The sequence below is a fragment of the Cajanus cajan genome, chromosome 5 (genome assembly GCF_000230855.2).
Source record: "Cajanus cajan strain Asha chromosome 5, NIPB_CcT2T_4, whole genome shotgun sequence".
NCBI classification, from domain to species: Eukaryota; Viridiplantae; Streptophyta; class Magnoliopsida; order Fabales; family Fabaceae; genus Cajanus; species Cajanus cajan.
This window is the reverse complement of record NC_138521.1, coordinates 24,898,933-24,911,815: the sequence shown is the minus strand read 5'-3', so window position 1 is coordinate 24,911,815 and position 12,883 is coordinate 24,898,933. Positions and strand designations below refer to the sequence as shown.

The 12,883-nt window shown below is 30.1% G+C and overlaps 1 protein-coding gene across 1 annotated transcript; it reads right to left on the bottom strand.

Annotated features, from left to right (window-relative positions):
• Window positions 1–8,187: 8,187 nt before the first annotated feature.
• LOC109792810 (AAA-ATPase At3g50940) lies at window positions 8,188–10,966 on the bottom strand. Its single transcript, XM_020352250.3, has 2 exons — window positions 9,751–10,966; window positions 8,188–9,062 (listed from the first exon to the last, which is right to left on the bottom strand). Exons 1-2 carry the CDS (start codon window positions 10,771–10,773, stop codon window positions 8,571–8,573), a joined length of 1,515 nt encoding a protein of 504 aa, XP_020207839.1. The 5' UTR covers window positions 10,774–10,966; the 3' UTR covers window positions 8,188–8,570.
• Between the last annotated feature and the right edge of the window lie 1,917 nt (window positions 10,967–12,883).

Genomic DNA, 12,883 nt, shown 5'->3' with positions numbered 1-12,883 from the left:
TGGATTTGTTGTTGAAAAGCAAACAAGATCACTATACAACCAACAAGGTCAAATGGTTCCTGATTATGTTCAATTCCATCGAGTATTTTGGACATTTAAACTTTGTATCAATGGGTTGAAATACTACAAGTCCATTATTCAAGTTGATGGCACATTCTTGTATGGAAAATACAAAGGAACTCTCCTTGTGGCCGTGGCATAAGATGACAACAACAAAATATTTCCAATTGCCTTTGTCATTGTTGACGGTGAAATAGTATATGCATGGTATTTCTTTTTACATTATCTAAAAAGACATGTTTTCCCTCAAGATGGCATTTTCTTAATCTCTGACAAGCACTCGTCTATAAAAAATGCCTACTATAGACAAGATAGTGGTTAGACACGAGAGAACTCAGTGCATGTGTTTTGCATTTGCCACATTGCCCAAAACTTCATGAGGCATTTCAGGAATGCAGAAATAAAAAAATTAATCATCAACATGGGTATGTAGTTCTTTTTTATTTCTTTTTTATCATTAATTAAATATTTGTTCGTATTTTTTTTACTATATTTCAACAATAATAAATTGATGATTTATTGCTCTTCAAAATTTGCAACTTATGGAATGACTAAGCCTAGGTTCAATTACTACTTTAATATATTGAGAAGCGAACTAGAAACTGAAGGAAAATAAGAAATTTGCCAATATCTGCAATTATCATATCGACTTATAAGAGATGTAATTCATTATTTATCTAGAGAGGGAAGGAAGTCGATGTTAAACTCAAAGTTGGCCAAGTTTATACAGAAATAATAAATAGGGCCATGACACTACAAACAAATCAAGTTTTAGCGACCACCAAAATCGGTCGCTATTTAGGTAAATTCAGTCGCTATTTCATTCAGCGACCGAAATAGCGACCGAAAAATCCGTCGCTAAAACCCTGGTCGCTATTTCAAATAGCGACCGAAATTTTTTCCGTCGCAATTTAGCGACCGAAAAATCAGTCGCTAGCCAATAAAAATTCGTCGCTAAAATTTTGGTCTCCTAACTTCTGGAGACCAATTTTGCGACCAAATTTTTTGGTAGCAATTTCCGTCGCTAATTTTTGTATTTATTTAATAAAAACATTTTATAAATCAGTCGCTAAATCGGTCGCTAAAAAACTGAAATAGGTACGGATAAAATCGGTCGCTAAAAAAACTGAAATAGGTATCGATAAAAGCGGTCTCTATTTCGGTCGCTAAAAACCTAAAATAGATACGGATAAAATCATTCGCTATTTCGGTCGCTAAAAATTTGAAATAGCTACCAATTATTTTGGTCACTATTTCAGTCGCTAATAACTTGAATTAGCTACAAATAATTTCGGTCACTATTTCGGTCGCTAAAATATACCAGTATTTTGAAATTCTTTTTTAATTATAAATTTATACCTGTTAACGAATATGAAATTAACAATATATTTATTACACAATTTATAATAATAAACTAGAATGTACTAAAAGACAAAATCTTATCGAAGAAGATTTATATTATAGTGAAAACTAAATAAAATATAAGTATGTCAATATAGTATGCTAAAAACACAATAATAACATAAAACGTTTAAACTTGAACATAGTAATAGTCAAATACAATAAAATATCCTAAAACAAGTAAAATAAAGAAGCTTAATTAAGGGTCTTCTGCTATGTCATCAAGAGCATCATCAACAGCATGGTCAGGATCATCTGGGGTAGTACTCGGTGCAGGAGGGGTTGGCCTTAAAGGGTCAATGTTGAGATGGCGTAGTATATACTGCATCTGCTCATCATGCTGTCGTATATGCTCTTCTAATGCTTTTTCCTTTGCTTCCTTTGCAGCAAGCTCAGCATTTAATTTAATTATCCTATTTTGCATTTCTTCAATCACCCCTGCAGTGACTGGTGATGGCTGTGACTTAGAAGATTGTGGAAGTGTTGAGCGAATAAAATCATCGATCAATCTAGCAAGCCCGTACAAGTTCCCCTTCGGATTTTTTTTAACCACCTGCAAATAAACTTCATTATCACTAATACAAGTAGAAGCAGTGCCCTCTGTGTCATCCTGTGTAGCTTGTTGTTTGACTTCAATTAGACGCTCCTTATATTTCTCCTAAAAAAATAAAAAATATTATTTCAACAAAAATTTCAAGACAACATATTCTTTGATTTTAATTCAGCAAATAATTGTTATTTTACAGGAAAAAATTCAGCAAATAATTTAAGACAACAAAAATCCACAACTGATATATTTAAACCCTTCTTAGAATTATAAAATTAATTGGATTTCAGTTAATTATTCAAAATCATAAATTTTAGTTAATTTTAGCACTAATCAGAATCACAAATTATAGATTACAATACTAAAAAAAAGTCAAACACTCAGACTACAATTCCATTCATTTGGATTTCAAGGAAGTTGTTTGTTACGGGCTTTATTTAAAATTTATGAGAAGGAGGCGTGGTGGCCGGCGGGGGAGTGTTGGAACAGAGAAGATATCAACGGAGATGGAGGAAGGGTCTTCTAGGGCAAGAGTTAGAAGGTTCCTTATGAGAAGGAGAAGGAGAAAGGTTTCACATTACTAAGTTATAAAAATTTCTGAGCATTTTTTTTTATTTTTAATTTGTGCTAAATTTATTTAAAATAAATAAATAAATAATTTTTTAAAATTTAATTTAAATCAAACATGTTATTATTGAATTAGATTAAAATAAAGAAATTGTTTTAAATTTCACTTGTGTTGGATAATCATATTAATTTATTATCAAATTTTTAATTAGTTTCATATCTTATTAACATAATTAAATAATTATGTTAATAAATAAAGTTTATTTATGTTAATAAATAAAGTTTATAAATAATTAAATAATATTTATCTTAAAAATAAACATTATTTTTAAGGGTTGGATTGTTAAATTATAAAAATTAAATCATAATAAATCAAAATATTATAAAAATTATAATTCAAATCAAAAGAAATCAAAAGTATTAAATACATTAAAATATTATAATCAAAAGAAATCCAATATTAAATCAAAAGAGTATAAAAATCATAACTAAAATTATAATAAATATTCTGATATTAAATATTTGTATCAAAGAAATTATTACAGATTTTAGATTTTATTTATTATGTTTTATAATCAAAAGATATCTAATATTAATTCAAAAGATTATAATAATTATAACTCAAATCATAATAAATAATTTAATATTAAATTTATTATATATTAAAATTAATTAAATATTTTTATCAAAGAAACTGATACAGATTTTATATTTTATTTACTATATTTTATAATTAAAAGAAATCCAATATTAAATTAAAAGATAATAAAAAATATAACTAAAATCATAATAAATTTTCTAATATTAAATTTAGTATATATTAAAATTAATTCAATATTTATATTTAAGAAATTGTTACAGATTTTAAATATATATTTTAAAGTTTTTATTTTATTAAATTAATTGAAAATAAATTATATTTTATCACTTTTTAATAAAGTAAGTGAATGATAATAAATTAACTAAAATTTTTAAATAATTTTAATTAACAATATTTTTTTTTATCAATACAATGACTAAAACTATTAGAATAAATAATGAAATTAAATAAATTAAATCTTATAATGGTTATTTTTTAATAATACTAAATTAAATATTCTAATTATTTTATAATAAATTAAAATAAAAAGATAATAAAATATTTTAACTGGTATTTCAAATAAAACACATTAAAATATTATAATCAAAAGAAATCCAGTATTAAATCAAAAGATTATAAAAATCATAATTAAAATTATAATAAATATTTTGATATTAAATATTTGTATAAAGATATTGCTACAGATTTTAGATTTTATTTATTATATTTTATAATCAAAAGATATCTAATATTAAATCAAAAATATTATAATAATTATAACTCAAATCCAGATAAATATTTTGATATTAAATTTATTATATATTAAAATTAATTAAATATTTTTATCAAAGAAACTGATACAGATTTTATATTTTATTTACTATGTTTTATAATCAAAAGAAATCCAATATTCAATTATAAGATAATAAAAATTATAAGCTTCTGTATTATATATATATTACTTTCCCAAGAATACTAAGAAATCAAGTTGGTATAATGGTATGGCTGTTGGCTCATAACCCCCACAACCAGGGATCGAATCCTGGCTTTGTAATTTTAGTTAAAAAATGCGGGAAAGTCACATTGGTTCAAAATTTAATAAAAAAAATTTAGCTACCGAAATTTAATTGGTCGCAATTGTTTGATAATTATTTTCAAAATTGGTCGCTAATTCCGTCGCAAACTATATTTTCATGAAACACAAGTAAACAGCGACCGAATTAGCGACCGATTTTCTCGCTACCACTCTAATCCGTCGCTAATTCGGTCGCAAAACAGCGACTGAAAAATTTCAGTCACTAAATCGGTCGCTAAACAGCGACTGATAAATTTCGGTCGCTAAATTGGTCACTATTTTGATCGGTCGCTAAATAGCGACCGATAAAATTCGGTCGCTAATTTCGGTCGCTATTTTGTATTTTCCTTGTAGTGTGAGAGACACAAAATCCAAGGCAAATAGTCATCATGTCCTCGAGTTTGATTGTCGTAGTACACATTTTCTAGTGTAAGAGACTATTAACCCAAGGAAAGGATGATCGATTGGATCTTTCACAATTAGACTAGATGAGCAGTGGTGTTACTGTGACAAATTTCAAAAGTTACACATGTCATGCTCACATGTTCTTGCTGCATGTAAGCATATTCACCATCATTACACATCTTACATAAATTCGCTATACACATTAGAATATGTTTATAATGTGTATAATGAATTATTTGGTGAACTGCCCAACAAATCTTACTAGTCAGAGTGTGACAAACTGCAAATCATACCAAATTTGAAAAATATCATAAATAAAAAAGGACATCTGAAGTCATCCTAAATACGCATTGAAATGGATATGGTTAAACTAGGACAACCACAAAGATGTTCTCTATGCAAGAATGTAGGTCACTCTAAGAAAAAAAATATCCTTACCGTCAAAGGAGTTCAAGTCAACAAGCTTAAATGGACGATTTTTCACGACCTACATCTCAATTTCAGTTGATTTTGTTGTGTGTCTTACACAAATATCATATTCTATAATTTTAATTTGCCTTTTCATACCAAGATTTTTTTATTTGTAATGTCAATTTTAATATATAATAAAAAAAATATTATAATTTTTTAATAACAAATTTAATTATGTATAATTATTAATGAAAAATAAATATATTAAATAAATTATACATATTTTCAAATATAACAAATTAATTATTAAATTACTTTCTTAATTTTATATTCTTTTTATTCTTATTTAAATAATAAATATAATTTTTAAAATTTAAATTTAATTATACTATTGTATATTCTTAAAAATATTAAATTTAAATAACAAAAACAATATTTAATTTCTAAAATTTAAAATAAATTAAAATAATTATTTTAATTTAAAAAACCAAAAAACATTAAAAAAATAGAAGAAAAAAAATAACTCAATTAAAAAATCGGTTAGTGAATAACTAATTTCTCACTAAACTTTGAAAAATAAATAAATAAAAAACTCACGTTGAGAAATCAATTATCCGAATTTCTCAACTAAGCTTGGGATATGGGTTTAGGTTAGTTAGGTAAATAATTCTTGGAGTGCATTATTTATGAAAAAATAAAAAAAAAATAAAAAAGTCGTGTGTGAGATGTAATGAAGTCTTCTGAATTATAAATCTAGCTTTTTAATCCTAAACAAATTCCTCAACTTCAAACTGCATAACTTACTTTTTGTTATCACTTACTATCCTCTTTTTGGAATGTTCTTTTTCTTGTATGTTAGGTAATAGTATCTCTGGCAGTCGTGTCTAGCGCGCCTCTTCCTCTGGCCACCACAAGCCACCGTTAATTGTCGCCGCAGCCTCTCCCTCTTAGTCTAATTACACTGGCGGTTTTTGCACCCTTTCCCCTTCGCTGCAAACTACATAATCGCAGTGGTTATCGAAGCCACAGTTGTTGCAATTTCCGTTGACTACAAGTTGGCATCGGAGCACCCTATTCCAGTTGAACTTAAGTACGAATGGGTGGCGTCCGACCGGAGTAACCATGGACCCTACCCTTACTTGAATGACCATATACACTTTGGAATGGCTTCATTGTAATTTACAATTTTAAATTTTATAATTGAATACTATATATTAGAAATATGACTTAAATATATTTTTAATTTTTTTAATTTTAAAAAATTATTTTTAATTTTTAAATTTAAAATTATTATGGAGTGTATTTTAAGAATGAAGGGGAAATAATCTTTCTTTTATTCACGTCACTCGTTATCAAAAATCGCATTTTAAGATTTTAATTTTGGAGTGTATTTTAAGAATTTTTATTAAATAATCTTTGTTTAGATGAAGGAGAAATAATCTTTTAATCATTAAGTACGAAAAATATAAAGTTTGCAAGTCCACATAAGTAACATTAAAGTGGGATTTGGTGCTAGCAACACGGTGGACGAGTAATTTTGTGAGAAGGAACAAAACCTCAATTTCTATGAAATTGACAAAGTTAAGTCAATGCCTCTTTTATAGATTATTATTTATCACAATTTGTTTCTTTTTTGGGTTTGTACAATATAAACACAAAAAAATTTATCCAATTTAATTAACATTAAATTAAATCACATTTAATTTAATGACTTACTTTTCTATTTACTTTTTGTGTGTAATCTCATTGATTCTCACCTAATTGATAATAATATTTACATATTATATATGTTACAAATATTATTAAAAAAATATTGACATCTAATAGTGCATCATTGTGAAGTCATTTCATAACGGGTCCATCTAACATAAATATTACTCCTAATATTTATATTTATATGCCTAACACAATATCTCATATTCATAACTAATGATGCATTAGTAGTCAACTCACACAATAATATCAATGTATTATTGTTGTCCTAATTAACAATAATACTTAATTACACATAATTTAAGAATAGTATTCTTTATTCTAAGAAATTGACAAACATAATCAAATCAAGTCATACTTAATATACATTTGAACTAACGATTTATTTTAAAGAAGTTAACATGCTACAATGACACAATAACTAAAATGATTAAAATATTTATATATCAAAGTCGTAATACTTATATAAAATTGGTTACTTGGACTAATTCGAATAGATTGAAGAGGAATCAACTACTATTTTGTGATGATGTGTTTTCATAGTTAAAATTTATGATTTAGAGGTGATCATACAAACATATCAAAATTAAGCATCATGATACTTCCTTTGACTTATATATATAAAAAAAAAAATTGCTTAAATTTTTTGTACTAAAATATAAAAAAAATTCAATTAAATCAACTTTATTTAGTACTCTTAATTCAAAAATACTCCCGAAGTAATAAATGAGACAATTATCCACTATAATGTGATTAAAAAAATTAAAAAATATAATATATATATATATATATATATATATATTATATAAAATCGTGAAAATTATGTATTTAATTAAATTTATTAATACGTGCGAAATTAATTCTTTTTCGTATATATAATTTCAAAGGGAATATCATAAGTTCAGGATAATGCAGAGGTTCAGTCAATATTATGGCCAAGTGTTTGTCAAATGTGCAGCTAACAAAGATGTTGGGATTAAGTAGCAAGCTGATGAATCAGGTGTTGGGTTAAACTTAGTGTTTTGTTTTGATTTTATTATTTAAACATCAAAATCTAAACATTGAATTTAATACTACAAATATTTTCATTTAATTGTTATCTAAAAATACTTCAAATGAAAGGGGACAGCCAGAAAAACCATTATTTTATTTATCGTGCTAAAATCTAGGAAATTTCTTACGTAAAACTAATCTCCGTCAAATTTGGTTTCAAGCATGTGAACTAACCCTAATCTGTATTGCTTCATATCATGTGAATTTGTCAGTCTTTTAGATTATTGTGTTGTATCAGTGTATAAAATTAGTTATAAGAAAACAGAGAAAGAAAAATGATTGGGATACAACAGTGAGAATAAAAAGAAAAAGAAGGGAAGTAAAACATGACAAGTAGTAATATGAGATAATGAAGAAAAATTTGAAATAAAGATGTGAAAGGCAGAAAAACAGACAGAAATATAGATGTGAAAGTAAGCATATGTGTATACATACAAAATAGAGAAGTATTCTCCTAGGAAATATAACAGATGCAGTTATTGCTTTTCTTACCAAATGTGGTGGCCGGGTTATGACAATGACACCCATTTCCTAAGACTTCCTTTTATCATCCACTGCGTTACAGTATTCTCTTGGGAGTTAACAAAAGAGAAAGTGCAAAAGAAAAATATGTATACCTCGAAACTCAGGAAGATTCTAAAAGATAGATAACCATACAGATTTGGTAGTCTAAAGTCTAAACCAAACAAAAAGGTGAATTTTATGTTAGCACTAATCTTTCTGACCCCCACCAAATCTAAAATTTCAACAAGTGATGTTTAACTCAGTTGTACTTCTCTTTCGTCGTTACAATTCTCTTTAACAGGCTCTTCTCCTTTATCACCATCATTAAGCTCCTTCCCCTGCAGTTCCTCTTTATCTTTCTCCTCCCGTTCTTTCTTTTTAGCCTCGAGTTCGTGACTTTCTTTCTTCGTTTTTAGAAAATGCAGAAGCTGTTCAAGACTAGTTTCAATGTTGCTGCTCTTCAGAAGTTGCTCTGCCACTTCAGCTGGAGTGACCTGGGTTTCCTGAAGTAGCTCCTCAATCTGTGGGAAGAGAGAATGTTCTTTAATTCTGAGGTAATTGGAAGCAAGCTGTCTAAAACCACATGGAGTGCAATAGGACATGTGGATATGAACATCCATGCGACCAGGGCGCAGCAACGCAGGGTCAAGCTTCTCCTTATGGTTTGTTGTGAACACTATAATCCTCTCATCCCCACAACTCGACCATAACCCGTCAATGAAATTCAACAACCCCGATAACGTAACCTGTTGTACCAAAAATTATTAGGGTGAGAATAATGTATATGTAAAAGAAGTATTTAAAGTGAACAGATCAATAAATTTTAGATCTCCACCAACTACACTAGGGGAATCCCCAACATCAGAAGAATACCAAGTGTCAATCAAATGTTTGGAGTGAAATTTACTCTTTCCTATGAGAATAAATCCAACACTTCAAACAGAGCATATATCAATCAATACAAAAGTTAACTATTTCTAGAATTTAACAAACCCTATTAGTCTTTAAGTACCCTGAATATAGATTAAGGTCAGCATCAGCAAAGATAAAAGAAGTTAAAACTTAAAAGTGATTGAATTCATATTTATTGTTATTTGCATATGTGATTTCAAGGAATGTCATGAAAGGGACATCTAGAACATAAAATCTGCATACATAAGTGGTTGGTTCGATAAAGATGTATAGACTTAATAATTATAAAATAAACTCCACTATCATTTTTGGAGCGTGAGTTTCTAAAACAATATCTATCCAAGGTTTTCAATTTTCCCACATGTCACAGCATAACTTTATCCTCCTCCTCTTTTTATGTAAATAAATCTCCACTCCCCATTACAATATAGCGAACAGGAACCAACATAATTGTATTTTGGCTTGGCACATAGCTCACTAAACCACAGAATCATCAGAGATCAGAAAGACAAGAAAACGAACCTGTCTATCGTTGTCACTATCCCCGGTGGTGGGTCTGGCGGTCCTGCGATCGCGGAACTCAACGGTGCAATCGATGTCCTCAACAACAAGAATGGACCTATTCGCCATCGTGATGAGCAACCTCCTAAGCTCAGAGTTACACTGCAAATCCGTGAGCTCCAAGTCATAAACATCAAAGCGCAGATAATTAGCCATGGCAGCAATCAAACTGGACTTGCCGGTTCCCGGTGGCCCATAAAGCAAATAGCCCCTCTTCCACGCCTTCCCCACGGTCCTATAATAGTCCCTCCTCCGCACGAACCGCTCCAGATCCCTCAAGACGAAGTCCTTGAGGGCGGTCTCCATGGCCAGCGTGTGAAAAGTGGCGGGGTGGTCGAGGTTGGCCCCCAGCCACACGTCGTTGGGGTTCCCGAACATGCTCTGGTAGTCCATGGTGAAGATCTTCAAGGCCTTCGTGTTCTGCTTCACTTCCTTGGCCTTGGCGAGGATGAAGGGGAGGTAGGTCTCCAGGACCATGGCTTTGTGCTTCCTGTGGAACGTGAGCTCGAGGGAGCGGACCTCGGACTTCAACGTGGAGCTGAGGTCGCGGGGGTTGAGGAACGTTCTGGAATCTTCTTCACGGCAGACGAGGAGCCAGTTAAGCTTCACGTCGTTGAAGACGTCCGTTAGGGACTCGTTGCGGTCCATGGCGAGGACGAAGGTTTGGTCGGACTCGGGTTTGGTCACCTTGAGGCGGTGCGCGTTGGGGGAGATTTTGGTGCCGAGGTAGGTTTCCACGGCGGAGTAGATTGCGTTGGTGGCGAGGCCGTCGAACTCGTCGATGACCATGGTTACCTCCGAGGAGAAGCGGGAGAGGGCGCTGCGGAGGGTGGCGGTGAGGTAGGAGGTGAGCTCCGAGGGGAGGAGGTCGCTGGCCACGGAGCTGATGACCATTGCGGTGGCCGCCAGCGAGGCCGCGGCGGAGAGGAGCGCCTTGGCGGTGGCGAGGTTGGAGTCTGGCGTGGAGGAAGAGAGGAAGGACATTTTGTTTGGGGTGGGAAGGGGTAGCGGAGAGGGGTTGTTATATTGAAGGATTGGGGAGTGCAATTGTTTGAAATGGGAAAAACCAGGGAAGGATCAATAGTGCGTTGCTGACCCTAACGTACTTGACCAACTCCGTAGACTTGCTCGCCATGGGAACCCCTTCATCCTTCTTTCTTTTGCCAAGAAATTTACAAAATGTGCGAAATTTTGTAAAATATCAAATTTTTTTTTCAGGAGTATCCACCGTCAATAACAGTGACTAATTTTCTCGCTGCGATTACATACACAAGGGAGAATTCGAACATTGTAAAATATCAATTTATCCTATTAAGGAAGGTTGAATGTATGTCTTTTTTTAAAAAAAATAAATAAATTAATATTCTAAAATTTTACTTTACAATAATTTAGTTTGGTTGAAAGATAAATAAAATTTGAGTAAAAATTATTATTGTTCAAATGATACAACTTTAAATTTAGCGTATTAATCACTTATATCTAATTCTTTGATTATATATCTATTTTTTGTGCATTTTATTCACTATTTTATCTTTTAACTTATAAAACATTTTTTCACTTATATTACTTCTCATCTTATTTATAAGTCTCAATTTAAAATAATTATCTATTTTTTATATAAAAATTTATTTATATTGTTTCATGATTTAATTATTTTTATATTATATTTATTTAATTTGATGAAATGTATTAGTTATAGACTATTTAAAAGGCATATATTCTAATTGCTTAGAAAAGAATAATATTAATTAGGAGAAAAAGATAGTGTATGACATAAACTCTAAATAGTTAAAAAAAATATTAATTAAGAAAGAAAAATAATAGGTTAAAATACTTTTTTATTCTCTATAATTTCACTTAATTTACTTTTTAGTCCATATAGTTTAAAATAGATTTTTTTAGTCTTATACTTATCTTTTTCAATCCTTTTTAATTTTGATATGTAACTTAAGCTAGATCTTTTTAATTTCTATATTTGCAGGTTTTTATGTTTTAGTTAATGTCATTATTTTTTTTTTTGTAACGTTGTTTTTCTTATTGACATGACAAAGGTATTAATTCAACTATATATGGTCTAGTTGTGTACCTTCTAAAGTATCAGGTTTTGCTTAGAAAGCCTTGCTGAATAGGATACCAAGTAAATGTAACTTAATTAAGCAGAAGGTTCTTAATATTTCTGCTAGTGGATGTGCTTGGTGTGGTGAAGATTTGGAGAATACTTCGCACCTAATATTCGGATGTTATTATGCCTATTCTGTATGGTTATCTATTTTTGCTTGGTTTGGTGTTTCAACAGTTTTACACAATTCTTGTCATGAAAATTTTTCTCATTTTATTGGATTTCCTAGATGCAGTGGTAGAGATAGGATGAGGTGGTCTGTGGTTTAGTTAGCCACAATTTAGTCTCTGTGGCTTGCTAGAAATGATGTCATTTTTAAAGACAAGGTGGTGACAATTACAGATTTAGTGGAATTAATCAAACTATGTAGCTGGAACTGGATTAAGACCAAAGATAAGTCATTTTTTTACTCATTCTCAGCGTAGTTTTCTTCCCCTGGTGTTTGCCTTAACTTCTGGAATAATGATTCTTTCTGATTCTGTACACACCATGGTGTTAGTTTTGTATTTGGTTCTCTGATTACTGAACTTGTTTGATTATTAAATGACATTTTATGGTCCTAGTTTTGTAATGGTGGTAAACATTACAATCTGGTGATTACCTTTTGTATGAACTACATTGAATTTTGTTTAGGTGACTTTGTATTTTGTAATGGGTTGGGGTACCCCTTGTACTCCCCTTAATTTAATTATTTTACTTATAAGAAAAACTATATATGTGTAATGTCGATTTTTTTTCTGGAATTATTCTAAATCAAATCTTTCGACACTTCGTATCTTTTTTATACTCTCACTTACAAAACTCATTGTTGAGACACTTTTTTTTTCATTTTCACAAAATGGAATACATTTATCATATCAACACAAAACACACACCATTAAGAAGAAATAACGATAGAAATTAAAAAGATTACAAAACTCTAAATATAAAGACTAAAAAGATCTATCTTAAACTAGGTAGACTAAAAAGGATCGA

Coding starts and splice junctions, on each gene's coding strand:
- LOC109792810 (XM_020352250.3), bottom strand. CDS start 10,773: ATGTCCTTCCTCTCTTCCTCCACGCCAGACTCCAACCTCGCCACCGCC. Junction 9,063..9,750: donor ATAGTGACAACGATAGACAG/GTTCGTTTTCTT, acceptor TTGGTACAACAG/GTTACGTTATCGGGGTTGTT.